The following is a 17,987-nucleotide window of genomic DNA, read 5'->3' as shown; positions in this document are numbered from 1 at the left end:
GAGTTTAACAACATAGCAGCTGGATTGATAAATAACAAAACAGGATTACTGGGAAATTGCACATACGCATGCCAAATGTAGAAGAAATTGAATATTTCTGCTGACTGCACAATTCTCTAGACTAGAGGGATTTGATGAAAGGACAAAGTTTTATTCTGTTCCCCATTCAAAGTCCAGTCTTTTGTTTTTTATATCACTATTCATATTATTAACATAGAAAGTGTTTATTTTGGTTCAACTGAAGAGCTTCAACAGGGCAAGAGATAATTAGAGGACTGTTGTCTAAGAAATTACAAATAACGGCCTTGATACATTCAGATGAGGCCAAAAGTGCATCATGAAATTCCTTTGGGAAAGTTAAGCCTAGAAAGATACAAAATTCTGAATTTATTGCAGTTTTGATGTGGGACTCTAAAGGGGGTGTGAAGCAAATCTGCTATTGCAGATAATAGTGTCATGTAATACTAATCACAATTTTTCCTCTGGATATCTCCTGTTCTTTCAGCTTGTTAGCCTTGCTTTATTCCAGTGGACATTAGTGAAGTGTAACCTTATTCTTATTATTCTAATTAAAAACAAGCCTACAAACATGCTATGCAGTTCAGAAAGCGCCATTTTTCCATTTCTGCATATGTGCTCTAAGACATGTACTTTTCTTGCTCACTAGATTTTGCCCCTTTTGCTGTCATATTTGCAGTACAGAATCATCCTCTTGAGCTTTTCTGCCACATTTCTCCACATCACATTCCCACAACATGTACTCAGCAGAATATCTAGCTTGCAACCAGATACCACAGTTGTGGAAGCTTGATAAGTCTTTGTCATAACAGTAGTCCCTGACATTTAAAGAACTTCAGTTTATATTTGCAAGCCAAATTTCATACCTTCATACCTCTTTCGATTAATCAAAGTTAAACCATTGTATATGTGAAGGGGCCTCCTGTGGTTTCTAAGTAAGTAGTATGGCTTTTCTGGCAGAGAGCCACAGGCAATTTAGTAGGCACATATTGTGGGGGTTGAGAGGAAGAGAGACAAGGATAATCCAGAAAGCTTTGAGAAGGGCTGAGTGAAATCAATATTTCTATACACACTGCAAGAATTTTGTATTCTGTATCTTACTTTTGGCTACAGCAAAAATGTTTTGATGTGTTGTAATTCTGAATTATAGCACCAACTTGTTTTTTCTCTCACTCAGCCAGTTTTGCACTGGTTTTGCTTCAGCTGAAGTATTCCCAGTTTGCACCTGTGGCAGAGAAGAGTTAGGCACAGAGGATTTAATGCACACAGTGTACAATTAGAATCATATATGTCACTAAATCATTTCCACAGGAATAATTCTATATGGTTCCTAGTTGTCTTCAGAAATAATAAAGTTTAATTTTGTAGCCTAAATGTCAAGATGAGGCTTTATCATGTAACTTTTGCCTGAGAGCTATACAGCTGTAAATAGATACTAACATAAAAGGTCTGTCTCCAGCAGAGCTGATCTCTCTTTCCATTTCTGACAGGGGTCACATAGCCAATGTAAATTACCACCATAAACTAAATTCCACCTCTCCTGTAGAACAAAGTGCTCGATCTGCCTGTCTAGAAGCCAGGAGCTATGTAGAGAACTGTAATATTTCAACAATTCAGCATGAGTAGCAACCTGTTCTTAATAATGAAACACTGGCAACATTTAATTTAATTTTGTCTCAACATATTAAAATCCATCCTTTCTTTAGGGGATTTAAGAACTGTCTGAAGGGAACCTGAAGACAAGGACAATAATTCAAGTAGAAGCACTATCTTCCCCTGTAATTCATGCAAAATTCAGGTTCAACATGCACATTTTGACATCAGTAGGGAATGAGTTACTCTTAGAAAAGGATAGCCTAGACATCTCAAGAAGAATGTGAATTCTTCTCCATTTTATCTGTCATTTTGATTGATAATTACAAAATCAAATTCAAATACACAATATTAGCCATGGCAAAAGAACTAGTGGATTTTTAGTAGAAATGGAATTACAGTTGAAAAATTTAAACTATTATTACCAAGTTTTTGGAGGTATAATGATTTACATGGATGTTTTATAACTAAGCTACAAAATGCTGTTAAAAATGACATCTAGGCTGGAAACTCTAATTAGATTCTTATATAGATACAATATCTTGAATTCAGTCTCAAAGGTCTCAGAAACTGAAGAATGCAGCCCTTAAAAAACTATCCAACAGACATATCACAGAAAATTTGGCCCCAGTTCAGTATGGGACTGCCTAGAATATTTTACACACGCCTTGATTTATATTAAAGATGAATTCAATGTAAATGTTTGGAATTCTTCTTACAAACTTGTTGAAAAGGGACAGTATTTTAGCATGACTCCCTTGTACAAACCTGGTGTTTAGCAGATTACGTATGTTATTCTGTTATAGGTACACTACAGTGATAGACAAAATGGCAAAGAGTGTATGACCTGTTTGACACTGTCTCCTGTGCAGATGACTTTCCAAGGTATCGGAAGCTCCATTGAAGCCAGCCATGACCAGGTATAATACCTTCACCCCACACTCTTATAATTTTATTAATATCTAGTAAGGCCAGAATGTGAGCTTTAGTGAATTTTAAATTTCAACACACTTTGTGCTTTTCATATGGCATGTTCTTGTCACTGGGATTTGCCTATCTTGCCATAGTAAAGTCCTGATTAGATCTAAAGAGTGACCCGAAAAGGAGACAAAACTATATTGCCTTTACATATTTTTAAGACATATTAGGAGAGCTTGAAGAGCTTGCTTTGGTTTTAAAGTCAGATGTAAGGTTTCTGCAAAGGTTTTGTTTGATTTTATGTATGTATCAGGTCTTGTCTATCCTATTTTTACTAGAAAATTATGGGTAGCTGGAAAAGCAGAGAGATGAAGCCATCATCTCTAGCCATCATCTGTCACAAGAAACTGGCATTTGAGAGGGGAGAGGGATTTTTAATCAGACTGTGTAAAACTCTCATTTTGTTTGGCTGTTCTTAAAATGTTTAATTCAAGCTTCTGGCAAAAATCCAGGAGAAGAAAAAATCTCAATGGTAATCACCCATCACCCTGCTGCGTCAAATGAGAACTGAGGGGGACTTCCATTCTAGTCTTCTTGTCCTCCAACACTCTTATGTATAAAGCAAGACAAGACTTCGATACTCCAAAAGCTTTAAAAACAAAAAGGAAACAAGAAATCTTTAAACCAAACCTTGCACTTTTCAGATCTTCAGTAGATTGGAAAAAGTACCATTTTTGTTTGCCTTTGCAGGCCTCTTAAATTGTACTGTGTTCACATTTATCATACATTTTATCAGCCTCAACGTAAGATTCTCTAAGGAAAAAGAAAAAGTCACCTTAAGAATTGTTAGAATTAGTTACTTTTGGGGAAAAGTTTCAGACACTCTTAGCCATGTTTTTGATTGATGGGTTTTTTTTATTGGAAGTTTCTAAATTAGTTGTTAACATAAACTAAGCCCATTAGTTATTTACATGGTAACATGAGGATACTTCCTGTCCTTAAGTATTTGGTGTTTTACAGTAATGGAGAGCTGTGGTAAGTCAGACCATACTTCGACGTTCAATTCTCATTTCATCCAGCAACTTGTTTATGCTGTTGTAAAGTCACTCCATTTTTCTTTCAGTAAAGATCGCCTTTTAAAAGTTAGTTATAAGTCAAATACAATATTTAGACATTTCAATGAATTTAAGGTGGTCCCTGTCAATTTGGTAACAACTACATTCTGGGCTACCAGCCAGGTTGGCCTTTGTCTTAGCATTTATTTAGGCTAGAGTATGATATGTAAACAGAAAAAAGACTTTGTAAGCAAAAAGCACATTTAAGCCATCTGAATAATTATATATTTAAGACATCTAAATGAAAAAGTGTTATTGAGCCTGCAAAGTCAAGCACCTAGAAAATAGAGAATTCCAGATTATGTGCAGCATTAGTTTGATCCCAGGTGTACCCATTCAGTGCTCTAAACAGGACATTTTTCTGGGAGGGAAAAAAATACATAAAATCACATAGATAAAGATTGTATCATAGTATGTGCACAAATAGGTAGAATTAAGTTTGCTTGGGCTATTATGTAGCTAGAATTTCCTAATCTTTCTTCATTTGAAGTTTAAAAAACATTCATCATTGGTTTTAGTTATGTAATTTTCCACAGGGTTCTTAAAAAGCAAAGAAAAATGTTTTGTCATTGCATGATGGAGTGGTTGCTGTATTACTAACTCACATCGCTTGTGCAAAGATTTCATCTAAGCTGAGAGCAAAAGAAAATAATCATCTAAAAGCAAGTGGCAACCAGTGGGTCACAAAATAGACCCACATACTGGACAGGATTCACAAATTTCTACTTGGTCCCTTCTTAAATATCAAAGGAATTCCACTTTCTGAGGAACAGGGGTGCTACTGACTTGTTGTGTTTGATAAGGGAGGTGGCAGGACTGGATCGAAGCATTTGCCATCAGCTGAATAAATAGAGAAAAATGAATCATTAGCAAACAAACAGAAAGCACATCGAGTGTTTGTCAGGCACTGGAATTAATTAATGACAAAATTAGACCTCTTAATGGACTAACTAAAAAAAAAAAAAATTCCCTTGTCTTTCTTGTTTCTGTGTGATTGGTATGATTTTGCTTGTTTTTCTACAATTTCCCTCACAGCAGGTTTATCTGATATGGTTATTCTTCTTATAAAAACAGGAGACAGAACTGCTGTACCTTTGTTAAGCTGAATTATCCACATTTGAAAGTTTCAAATGAAATAAGTGCAAGATAGCCATATGCTATAAAACTTAAATTCTAGAAGCTCTTCTTTAGCTAATGTTATCTGTTACTTTTAAATTATCTCTTTTGTATTGTATGGTATTTAGGATGGACTAGTCACCTGAAAGCCTATGATTTCAATGGAGACATGTTGGTTTGTGTCAGCTATGAGCCCTGACATAGTCTGACTTCAGGATCTATCCACTTCTGTGTTTATGAAGCTAATTTTTCTCATGTTCATTCTAAAATATAGATTTTATAAGTTCTAGGGTTTTTTAATGGAAAACTGTCTGAATGAGACTCTGGAATAGTTTATTTCTGGGAAAGTGGTGGAGTCTGTTGCATGAGAATGTCTAATAAAAAAAGCTGTATAACAAATTTGTCACTGTATTGTGGCAGAAGAACCACATCTGACCACATACCTTGGTCAAAAAAAGAGAGAAATAGAAAAAAAAAAAAAAACCAACAGGTTCCCAATGGCATCTCCAGCACTATAGTCTACCTTTTAGATTGGAATTGTCTTTTGTAATATATCTCTCTACTCACATCCAGTGGGAGATTTGTTAACCAGCAGATACCAGTGTGGTTACCATCCTTCATAAGTATATTATCTTGCTTTTTCAAATATGCCAAGACTTGACACAGCAGTTTTTCAAGTCACTTGCTCTTTCCCTATACTCTGTAGGGAGTTTTCATTCTTTAGATTGGTTTAGCTTGTGATTTTAAGGAGTTCAAATTTTTTCCCCACATACTTCATTTGAGCAATTTCAGATTAAAATAAACATTTCATACTGGTACACTAATTAGTGTGTATTTGAAATGTCTGATTGACAAGGCATATCTCATTTGGACATGAAGCAGTATTGTGGAAGCAATTGCTGGTCTTTCAGGGTTTTTTTAGCAAACAGTAAAAAAGGGAAACATTCCTAAAGTACCACTGCAGTCTAGCCTGCCGCATGTTTTGTTGGGTTTTGCATTCAGGTATGCCAACCTCTTTAGTAGAAATGTAATGGTTTTCAGAATATGTTTTTCCTGAATGATTTCTTTTTCCATTTTCTGTTTCCCAATATCTGACTATAAATATAAATTTCTCTTTCCCTAATGGCCACTATTCTTTGGGTTTTTTTCAGTAGAATTTAACTACAAGCAGCTTTTAGTTAAAATGGTCACCATTTTCTAGTGGCTTTCTCAGGCAAACCTGAGTTTGTCCGTAATGGTAATGAATCCTGGTACTTTTTACCTTGCTGTGCGACTCAAGACAACCTATTCTTAGGGTTTATGATGGACTTTAGGCATATGGTGTGAAGCTGAGGAATGAATTGAATGTGGGTGATATAAAGTAATGGAAAGGAAGTCCAGGTAGTTCTTCTATTTGTGTCATTAAGAAAATTCAAGGTATGAGGAGTGGGAGATAGAAAAGGGAAAAATTCAAAGATAGGAGGCTATATAATCAAAATTAGGTAGAACGGAGCAGAAAGCTAAGCAAGTACAGAGAAATAGGGCAGTGAACGTCTAAAGGCCATGGAAGGGAGAGGAAGAGAGGAAGTTAGAACTAAGTGGAAGAGGGTGTTCAAAAACCCCACCAAAATGAATAAAGACATCTTCTCTACTGTTGAGTCTGAAAGTCTTAGAGAGTTCTGCCTGCTTACCTTCTCAAAGTATTGAACACTGAATTGTTTGTTACCAATAAAAATAAATATCTTTCAGCTTTAGCAAATTGCATTACATGAAGAGCTCTTTGAATACTTGAGCACAAACATACCAAGAACTTTTAGTTAGAAGATTTAATGCTATCAGAGCAAACTGTTGAAGGAAATAGAGATTTCTGTTTCCCATACAGAATTCTATTCAATACCATAAAGTTGTTAGAGATGTACTTCACTCAACACAAATTATTGGACTCACTATAATGGTAGCTAGGTTAAATTTGATGGCCTGTGTCATACAAGATGGCCCATAACATAGTTTCAGTCTAACATGTGACACTTTTTCTTCTGCTGTGTCTTGAACAAGCCAGTGTCAAACTCAGCTTCCTTGTTTGAATGTATATTTTGGAAAGTTGCAATGTTACCATCTTCAGCGACTTTGTAATAATCGCTCTTTTTCTGAATGCTTTAGCTCTAAGTGACTGTAGAGCTCTGCTTCAGGAGTATCATACCCCTGTGCTTGTCACAGCTGTGAAGAAAACCCTGGAAAAAACATCTTGGATGTGTTCTTAAGGCTTGCTGAACAGCAGGCAAATTGAAAATATGAGCATTCATGTTTTAATAAAATTATTTTGAAGTCAGTCCTGGTGATGAGGAAGAACAGATTGGACCCATTTTGAGATTTTTGAATGCTTGCCATGGAGTACTCTGCCTGTACAACTGAATTTTTGACCCCCAGTAACTTGATGTTCTTTGAGGGGTGACCAATTCTCTACTCAAATTTCAGGAGATAGATCAAAGACCAGACTCATTACTTTAATGCTTTTTGATGATTTTGAAGGTATTAACATATGCGTGTTTTTTGGAGCTGGCAATATTGCTCATTTGTTTATTACTGACTTGTGCTGTTTACTTCACCCAGTAGTCCCAATGAGATGTGCTGTTAAAGTGATGACAATGAATCTTTTATGCTTATTTTTAGTCCATGCTTTCTTAATCCCATCTATCATATTTGTGTTGTATATTAGACCATGTTTTTAGAACTCTCCTACACTTTAAAATGCATAAAATACAATACTTTTATTTTCTAGGACAGAAAACAATTGTGTAATGTTATATATAATCTACCATTACTATCATTTTTATTTTCAAATATAAAAATAGCTGGAAAGAGAATAAGCAGGGGCAGAATTGTAGAAGTGGAAGAGCTACTGATGAGATAGACTTGATAAGAATCCAACAGGGAGGGGCTGTACTGAAAGATGACATGCTCAGCAGTTGCAGAAATCACTGATGGAAAGCTTGACAGGCAGCAGTGACAAGCAAACTGAAATGTGGTATGTAGCAAACCATCATGGTTGGCCTGCATTTCTGAGCAGGGTTAACAGATTGTAGTGATGCCCAGAGGTGAGCAGCTCCTGATGTCACTTTAATACAGCAAAGGTGGAAGTAGTTCTCTAGGAACAAAAGACCTTGGAGATGGGTGACACTCTAGGGAAGGTGCTTGGAGCATTGAAGTTTAAGGTTTCAGAACTTTACCTTGTAAGAGCAAATACATAATACATATGAAGGTCCACATCTCTTTGTTATGGTCTGAGAATTGTTTGTAGAGCATGCTTGGGACGCAATATCTAGAGAATTTATGCCAGCCAGAGTCACTGACTGACTTATCTGTAAGAAAAGCAAAACCCCAAAAACTAATGGTGTCGTCAGTGAATATGCAGAGGGTGAGAATTTGTCCAATGCTGTAACCAAAAAAAGATGAAAGGGATTGGGTTTTTTTGTTAAGATACCTTTCCACATCAGAAAAAAAAGATTATTACCTACATACTACATTAATTCCTGCTTAAAAATAATTTTGTTCTAATGCCAAATTAATATTTTCTGGATGTTCAGATTTACTTCACAGTGGGTGTTTATGTCCTGGACATAACCAAAAAATCAGAAAATGTTAGGATTTTCTTTAAAAAATACATGTATTCCTTTTTTTTTTGCTGGTGTTATGTGCTTCACTTGTCAGCTCATTTCTACTTGATTTATGGTAAATGCAGTTCTCATTACTTTATGATGGCATCTTCAATAAAAAGAGATAACTGTAGTTTGACTCAGTAAAAATCATCTAGCAGTTTTCCCAAAGCTTGCCAATTCCATCACAGCCCTTTCAGGACTCCTACCTGACCTTGTAAAAACATCTCATGCAACTAGGTCTCCTTCTCCTGCCGGTGTGATCTGGCTGACTGCTGCCTTCTCCTTGATGACTCCATAACCTTCAGGGTGGGTCAGGCATGGCTACAGCTGAGTGCCTCGTGCTCAAAAAGAGACAGTTCACATGCGACGGAGAAATATAAAGTGCTTTTGATATATAGCAGAATGCTTCAATCTTCTCTTGTTGTGTTGGGAAAGTTGTATCTCTTAGGTTGATGTTGCAGTCAGGAGCCATCCCATCAGGTTTCAGTTAGGCTCACTAGGTTGTTGTCTGCTATTTGGTACTTTTCATGGTCTGCTGTGCTCTCCACGACTGTGTGGAAGCATTGGTACATTCTCTCCGTATTCTTCGTCTTCTGTTTCGCATTATCTCAGTCTGGATGTACGTGACAGAACATTTGCTTTTCCCTGGCAGCTGCTGAAGGAAAACCTTGATGAGCCTGAGATCAAACATTTGTATTTGTTCAGGATGTGTAATCTTTCATTTTCAAAAAGTGAGTTACTAATTAACTGCCGAATGGGAACAGAATGTCAACCAAAGCACAGCTATCTCCCTGCAGACACTTTCGGAGCTCTCCTTCAGGGCTTCCTGAGTGGCTTCCCGATGTGACTGCCTCTTGCTGAAGATGCAGAATAGAATTTTTCAGTGATCTGTGTATACGTTTGTTTTCACAGTAATGTCAGCAGGGTATGAAATGCTACTGTTGCAGTCTCTGGGCAACTTACATGCTTGGCATGTAAATGATGACAAACAAAGACCATGTATGTTTTGGGGACTGTTTCCTCCTCTGTTGGAAAAAAAAAAAAATGGTGAAATAGCCTGGTGACAACTATCGGTGAGGTTTCACAAGAGTGGTGAGGTTCACAGAACCACAGAACAGTTGAGGTGGGAAGGGACCTCCGAAGGTCATCTTGTCCAACTCCCCTGCTCAAGCAGAGCCACCTAGAACAGGCTGCCCATGCCTGTGTCCAGGCAACTTTTGAATGTCTTCAAGGTGGGAGACTCTACCTTGGTTGTTCCTTCCCATTGACTTCAATCCTGGATGCTCCCTAAACCACTGAGCTAGCAGAAACTAACTCAATTTTTTAGCCAGCTAAGTGAGTTGAACTGATCCACTGGGGCTTAGATGAGTACTAGAACTGAAACATGGGAGACATCAGGACTGCCCAGCCAAGAGAAGAGGAGGGGGAGCCTCCACACAGCAAGCTATTAGATCAGCTTACCCATGTTGTAAAATGTGACTTGAAGAGGCTGAGGCAAAAATAAACTGTACAGAAAACTGATTTTCTTATAGAAATGTTTGTCTTCTTTTGTACCCTTAAACCTGTTCACTGTTGCAGTAGCATGATCTGGCATAAAGAAGAGAACAGGAATGAACACAGAAGGAAGGAGGAAGAGCAGAATCATAGCAGCCCTGACCTAGAGACGTTTAGCTGTTTTGGAACTGCACCCTTAGCAGTTGCTTGCATTAAAATATGTTAGCAGACTTCAGTGCAGTGTAGCATGTGGAAGTGAAAAGAAAGGCATTAACAACATGGAATGAGTCAACCTTCCACAGACCACAGGCCAGCTGTTCACTATCCTTAGTTTGCAATCTGTTTCTGGTTTGGTTTGTTTTGCTGTTACTTTAGCCTCAGTTGGCCAATGATGAAATGTAAAAATCTTGAATTTTCTTGCTGCTGTGGCTGTTAGGGAAGGGAAGAAGCTTAAAAGGGAAAGGTATTGGAGAAGTCTGGAAAAGCTAAAAGTGTCAGTTTTCTGCCTTGTCACACTGCAGCAGGAGATTCAGCCCACTTGCAGTATCAAGAAATCTAACAGCTTTTTCCCTGGCAGGAAAAAACAGAGGGAAGACAACAGAGGTAGGTTCTTCTCCTACTCAACAGTTAAAAATGGATAGACATACACCTACTAGACAAAAGTTGGTGACAGAGATGGAGGCAAAAATGAAGTGGAAGGAGACCCCCTAGGAGCTTGTCTTGCAGTTGGGATTGACAAGGATGTGGATTTTTCATCTTGACCCCCAGATGGACAGCATTTTCATTTTAATAGCTATGTTCATTTTAATTTCTGGGACTGGTAAAGCCTTTCAAACCTTATGAATTAAAACTAACGCTCAGTCAAAACCCAGTTGCCTGTTTTGTAGGCACGTCCATTTTAGACTGAGAAAGGTATTAGCAAAACGTACACTCAACTTTGTTGCCCACCCTGTACTTGCCAGAGTTATTCTGTATCATTTTCCACACACTAATCAAAGTAGCGCTATGTCTGTTAGTTGCTATTTGTTTAATCACTTGTCATTCAATGAAGTTACTTAACACACTAATTATATAATTGCCATTTCAAAATACATTTCCTTAAGCATTCTACAAGACAAAATAATGATTTGCACATGTTGCATCTGAGGAACTGTGCTTTTGCCAAAATTGTGTTTGCCACCTAATTTTTTCACTTCTCTTGAAATAATATCATATGGCTGGCATTATGCATTTGCCTAGTACAAATGAAGTTTCATAGTTTTTTGTTAGCATAATCATCATACAACCCCTGGATCTACATAGTGCAAGTAGAAACTGAATTTGACATCCTACACCCCTTCATTTCAAGGATTCATTTCAAGAAGCCAGGATCTCATAATAAATGTTCTGACAATAGACTTAAAGGGAAATGAAGGAGATCAGGTTTTATAAGTAATTACAGGGGAACAGCCAAGCTTATGTACTGTGAAATACAGTGGGATAACAAAACAGAGCACTCCTCCTCACCACTTATTTCCATCAAACAGGTACAATTTTCCTCTGACTATCTGCTCAGAGTTTAAACAACTTCTCCTTCCTCTTTTTGAGATAGGTCTACACAGCATAACCAGCCCTGATGGTGAGCTAGTCTAAGCACTCATGTCTGTAAACTTGGACTGTCTTCCGGCACCATGTTCCCACAGCAAACTCCTGTCATCTGTTGTGTCTACATAACTTACTCATCTGTATGTAGTTTGGCCCATGTTTTTAATGCTGAAGCACTTTTCTCAGTCTGTTATAGGCAAACTCATGTCTATTCTGGGCAGAGGTAGGGTTACCAGAGGAACAAAGGAACAGTTTTGTCAAGTAATGGGAGGAGCAAAAAAGTACTTATGCATGCATGCTCAGTGCAGAGTGTGGCAAGTTCCTGCCCAGTTTAAAGTTCAGTTCTAAAGTTCCTGTCTTAGCTGTGCTACCTGTAACATGGATCAGTACATTAAAGGTCTGGATCTCTGCTGAGCATGAGGAAGTTGTGGAGCTATGTTTAGGAGCACTAAGATTAGACTTAGTTTCTAGACATCCATGGTGCAACAACATCCTGCTTTCTTCATTGGATGTTTTCTTTTAATAGCCCATCAAGAAGGAGCTGAAGACTTACTCTAACTTGATCACTAATGGTTTACCTGAGAAAATTATTTCACTTCCCTTTTTTACGTGATTGCCATTGATGCCCTGATGGAAAGTGTCAGACATCTCCAGGATAAAAGGTGTTTATATTCTTTCCTATACCTCATTTAACATAGCATCTGAGTCCCTCTCTTTTCTCCCAAACTCATTTCACATACAGGTTTTTGTAGTCACACTGGGTTTCTCAGATCATTGAGTCAGAACATCCCACTGTTTAAAACAGGAAGGAGTCACAAACCAACCTTCTCTTCAAAGCATCAAATGTGCAATATCCTCACTTGATACAGGAGTTCCTGCATCCCCAGAAGCTCTGTATGTACTTGTGTCCTCCATTTCGTGGCCCCTACAGACCATCTGTGTTCCAATATTCATGCTTCATTCCAGCAAGATCCTTCACATATGCTAAATATAAGACTGCTTACAAGTAATTCACTCTCTGAAGGATCCAGGACTTGAGATAATAAACACTAAAATGGAGGTATCAAGCAAAACCAAAACAGTGAACTCTTAAGTTAAACTTTAAATTTTATACTTATTTCTTCAAAATCATTCTTTCTCTTTCCCATCATTAGAGAGACTGAGAGACTAGTTTTCCACAGATCCTTACGGCTGTACAAATAATTGATTTTACAGTCCAAAATCTCCTCTCTCATCCTTCATCCCCTCAAAAAAACAGTTCAAATTGGTCCAAAATAAAGGAAAAAATCCTCTAGCCAAAAAAAATAATTCATTTTGTACTTGGGCATTTGTAGTGAAACTAGGAAAATGTCTGAGATTCACAAAACTGGTGGGAAAGACGATGAATTATTTTACCTACAAGCTCAGAGGTTCACACACTCACACAAGATGCTGAAGGTGTAAATTTTATTCTATGCCTATCCCCACAGGAGCATGAATCCTCTGTAGGAACCCTCCTTGTGCTACAGAGCAACACAGCTGGGTAGCCACAGGAACACAAAGTGGTAACTACAGAGCAGTCATCTTCTTTGACTCACTAAGCAGTGTGCTCAGTAGAGGTGTGTGAGCAGAAGAGTTTGGGGGAATTCTTGTTTTGTAGTACCCCACAAGACAGCAGTTAGGGTGCTATTCTGAAAGGTGAAAAGAAGGATTTGGATCCTCTGGGAATCAATGAGCCTTAAGCTATGATTTTCCACAGTCCAGTATCAACAATCAGGTGAATCTTGCCCTTTGGTTTTTTCTACAAATGGCCAAAACTAAGCAAAACTATAACAGATATCTTCAAAGTTTCTAAAGTTATTTACAGTTGAAATTGCAGAATACCTGTCCCAAGTCTGGGAGCAGATTTAGCCAATACAAAACTGCTTTTTCCAATGGATATATATTTTTTAGGAAGAAGAATATGCTTACCTTGCTCTACAGCCAACCCCAACCCTGCCACTGGTACATATCCAGCTGGTGGCGGCATTGTTCAAACCTCCCAGCCATGTGCTCCTCATGGTTGGAAGTTGCCACATGGACCCCAAGCAGGAACTGCTAGGTCAGGCTACAAAGGCAATTTAAGGTAGTAAGACTTGTTGAGAGAGTCGTGTTCTTCCTCCCTTGTGTAATTCTTCTAAGCATAACCTGCAGAGAAAGTGAGAGGTTCTCTTCCTCAACATTCAGCTCTTCAGCTGTCTATAAAAAACTTTACATTTGCTTCAGGATTTTTAAAACTTGGTTACATGGCATGGATTCATAAAGGACATCTTGGCATACGTTTATACTGCTGCTGTTGCTGAATGTCTTATATTGTCAGCTTGATGAAGTAGGACAAGCGCCAGAGACTCAATTCTCTGTATACTGATAACAGTGGGGCCCCAAGCAGTCCCTGTACTTGTCATGCCTCAGCTATTTACATAAAAAACACACCTTTTACTGATACAGCCTACAAGGCTCATCCCAGTTACGTGAAGATTTTAGCTGGCTTGTGAGATTGTAGAAAGCCTGTTTAGCCATTACTTCAAAATGTTCAGCTGTTCAACAAGTCATTCCTATTTCAGACTACTCCCTAAATATTTCATATTTTAACATTGTTTTGAATAATTGGGGTAATTTTTTCTGGCACAGCATGCTGAATGAAATTATGAATTGAGGAGATTTTTATGTTGTTGTATTTGGTTCAATACCCCATTGTCATTTATGTGAAGTGGTGCAATAATATACTGTCAGTCATTTAGGGGACAGCTGGGTGTACATGAAGCTTTGTTCATGTGCTTTGGACTTCCCAGGGTGCCTCAGTTCATCAGTGCTGATAATACTGCAGGACCTAGGGCTTGATTTTGGAGTGTGCCAGAAAACAGGATCATTCTTTCAAATTAAATAAAAAATAAACAGGGATCAGTGTGTAGAACCCTTTTTTGTCATCATGTATCTGCCCGTGCTTGTGAGGAAAATAATAGAAAAGAAAAAAATTGGAAAGGAATGTTTGCTATAATTTTCTAAGCTGCAAAGTAGTTAAGCAAGAACATACGGGTTTGTGAGGGAGTTAAGGAAATTAAAAGAAGGCATCAAACGTTGGCTTGACCCAAAAATGCTTAAAGCCTCATTTGCCCTTACAGAACAAAAATATTAGCACAGAAGAAGTCTGACATGCTGGCAAATACACAATTTAGACATATCAAGCTGCTTTGAGAAAAATTTGCAAGTTTTTTGGCCCTCATTTAAATAAACTGGATCTTGTGGAGTTCTTTTGGAACTCTTCTGATAAGTAACGCTTAAAACCCTTTTGATCAAGTACCCATTCTCAGGCAATTATATGTTCTTAATTTAGAGGCCAGCTCAAAAAATTGCTTGTTACCTTCATTTAGCAAAGGTTCAACTGCTGCAGTTTTCTGATCCTTTTAAAAAAGGCAAACAGGGAGAGTTTACACAGTAAAAGTTCTTTTTTTTATTCTCAAATTAATTATTTTGAAATTTCTGACAGATTACATCAGTTTCTTACTTGCATTCATGTTGCAAGATGTCAACTATTGTATATTGCTAGTGATGCATTAAATTAGTTGTTTACATTATAAAATCTAAACATATTAGAATCTTTTGTGTTTGTCTTCAAAGATTCCTATTCTAATAAAGCTTTCTGAAACAAGTAAGGTTGTCTTTTTTGTTTAGTTTATGCATCAGTGGAGAACCTAAAGATTTGTAGCCTCTAGCCATCCCTGTCTGTGTTTAGTAGAGTGTAAGGAAATTATGTTTGGGACAATATATATTTTCATTTAAAAGGGAAAGTTATACTTTTAAATGAATCATTTTGCATTTAGAAAACGTAACACCTGAGACAAATATAGATGGAGTTGAAATTCATCTTCTTTTCTCAAAGACTGTTCTGCTGCAACTTTTAATTAGAGTAAAAGAAGTATGTATAGCGTACTGAAAAATAAAAATTTTGGCTGCATCCTTCCTATTTCTGATGGCTTTGTGTCTTCAGGTTAAAGTGTTTCTGAGGGTTAAGTGATACAAGACCAACATTCAGTAAAGAACAGTATTTAGGATTTTAAAGAAACTTTGCAATTTGGACTCTCAGTTTTGCTCTTTAATAAATGTTTTAACAGAAGTGTAATGAAATGTGAAAAATAAAAGCAAAAGCTGACAGCTTAAATATGGCTGCTCTGTGAAAGCAACTTTCATTGTTAAGGGAAGTTCATTAATTTTTTAGCAGCAAAGGAGCTTCTTGAAGAGTCAGCTGAGCAGCGTGGCAATGAATGTCCACAATTTCCCCTCAACACACTCCTTTTAAGTGTAATATGTCTTAGTTCTTAAGCTAGAGTCTATCTTCTAAAGCAGATAGACTGCTTTAATACACTTTTTAGGTCATATTCCATCTGCCTTATGAATCTGTGTTTTATTATGTTTAGACATGCATCTTCCTATTTTAACAGTGTTGGCAAGTCATGAGTAAACAGCAGGATTTTATTTACCTGTCAAAAACCAAAATAGCTTGCATTAAGCCAATGACCAAATAAAATTGTCACAGTTACACTTTATATCAATGGATGTCACTGAAAGGAAGAGTAGCAAGCTAAGTGTTAACTTCAGAAGCAGATTATTTTCTGTGTACAAGATATGCCTTTTTGGGTAACAAGCCAAGAGCGCTTCATATCTAAATAGCCTCTAGAACATACGGCAATATAACAAGCACTTACTTATAGTAAGACTTGGGAAGTGTGACAAAATAAGCAGTGTAATGAAGAGAACAGTACTGAAACCAGTTGGAAAGACAGGAAGTATAGAATTTGATGAAATTATGAAATATCTTAAGGAACATCTTGTTTCTGATCATGACTAAACAGTGAGAAAAGCGATAAGGAGTAAATGGCTATTTTCAATAAGCCTTCAACTTCAGACAAAAAAGCTAGGTAATTAAAAGGTACTGAAGACTGTTTTGATTAAATAAAAAAGTGTAGCATTTTAAAGTAAAGTGTAAGATTTAAAAAAAAAAAAAAAAAAGGAATATCTTCTTATTTGCTCGAAATACTTCTTTAATGAAAGAAAGCATGAGAAGGTATGAAACAGTTTGATGTAACAGCCCGCCAGAAGTTGTTTCAAAGGTTATCACTTACTGAGATATTTAGGCAAGATGTGTTCCATCAGCAGCTTAAGGACAGTGCTGTGTGTAACAGGATAGTGGCACTCATGATATCTGAACAGTTTTAGTAAAGTTAAAGGTTAATCATGAAGCTTCAAAAATAATATGGACTTTGATCCAAAGTCTAAAGTACAAATTAAAGCCTTGAGAGAAAAACTAAAGGCTACATTTCAAATATACCCTCTAATTCTGGACTTCTGATTTGTGGTCTTACACTACGGTATTCAGAAAAAAATAGTAGCCACAGCTTTAAACAGATGCATGCTTTATGTTTTGCAGGAGCTTTACCCATGCAGCTCATAATGATACCAGAGGAGTATCCACACCACTAGTTCATTAAGAAATTCTGACCAAATGTCCTGATCCTGTAAACATTTTCATACTCATGTAAGTCTGCGTATGAGTTGTCCCATTAGATTACCTGACGATCGTCTGTGCAAATGTACAGACATTCAGAAACGCAAGTCCAACTGATGTGAATGGAAGTTGATCTGAGGTGAAATACCAAACGTAGGTATGTTGCCTGGGTTTAGTATTCCATCTTTGTTTTGGCTGGGATCTTGTCTAAATGCATAAGCGTAAAACATGGCATCTCTGAACACAGTCCTACTAAGAACTGACATTCCTACAGTTGGTTTTTAACATCCAAACTGCATAAAAGCTGCAGTTTCCAGCCACATCACAATTTTTGTACTAAAAAATCTGTATTTTGTACAAAATCTGTATTTTGAACTCCCTTTTGCTCTTTCTATTTTCTTTTACAAGTCATTGTAACTGGTACTTGCATGCCCATTGCCTCCTGCTGGCCAGAAGTGACTGAAGGGGAAAATTTTGTTCATGGCTTTAGAAAAAGAGGTGAAGGGACATATAGAAAAGTTAAGGCTCATTGTTGGAATCACAGGAATTCACAGTCCTTGTCCTGAGAACAGATGCATGTGCCAGGTTGTATCTTGAAGAGTCACAGTGTCTCATAGATCTCCTTTTGGGTAAATGCCCTTTACTTCTCCCCTAGACCTCCCTTCTGAAACCTTGTTCCAGATCACAAATCATTTCACAATTGAGAGAGCAGCAGCCCAGAGTATCAGAGACTGGTATTTGACTGATGGTTTGAGCAGGAGTGCAATTTTGACAGGGATGGTCGTTATCAGATGGAACAAGACTCTAGGCCGTATGTTATGTACTTCTGTGTTCCTGATCATGTTCTCCATTTCAAGTAGGAATTTGAAGGTAGACAAGCCAAGTTGCCATCTAAGAGTGGTATAACCAGGTGACATGCTTTGGTTTCCATTATACGAAGAAGTCAGAAAAGTCCTTTCAGGTCTTGAAATGGATAGTGCAAGTACATGGGTG

General features: G+C 37.4%; 1 protein-coding gene across 10 annotated transcripts in view; it reads left to right on the top strand.

Moving 5' to 3' along the window:
• STAU2 (staufen double-stranded RNA binding protein 2) overlaps nucleotides 1-17,987 on the top strand; it is a 172,941-nt gene that overhangs the window by 107,686 nt on the left and 47,268 nt on the right. For 8 of the 10 annotated variants that reach the window (XM_074882958.1, XM_074882976.1, XM_074882935.1 and 5 more), the window contains one exon: nucleotides 2,418-2,531. The exons of the other annotated variants lie outside the window; for them this stretch is intronic. In XM_074882958.1, coding sequence (XP_074739059.1) covers nucleotides 2,418-2,531 — 114 coding nt within the window. The remainder of the gene's footprint in view (nucleotides 1-2,417; nucleotides 2,532-17,987) is intronic. 10 annotated transcript variants of the gene reach the window in all.

The sequence above is a fragment of the Strix uralensis genome, chromosome 1, assembly GCF_047716275.1.
Source record: "Strix uralensis isolate ZFMK-TIS-50842 chromosome 1, bStrUra1, whole genome shotgun sequence".
In the NCBI taxonomy this organism is placed as follows: domain Eukaryota; kingdom Metazoa; phylum Chordata; class Aves; order Strigiformes; family Strigidae; genus Strix; species Strix uralensis.
Note: the sequence above shows the minus strand (reverse complement) of the source record. Positions and strands in the feature narration are given on the sequence as shown.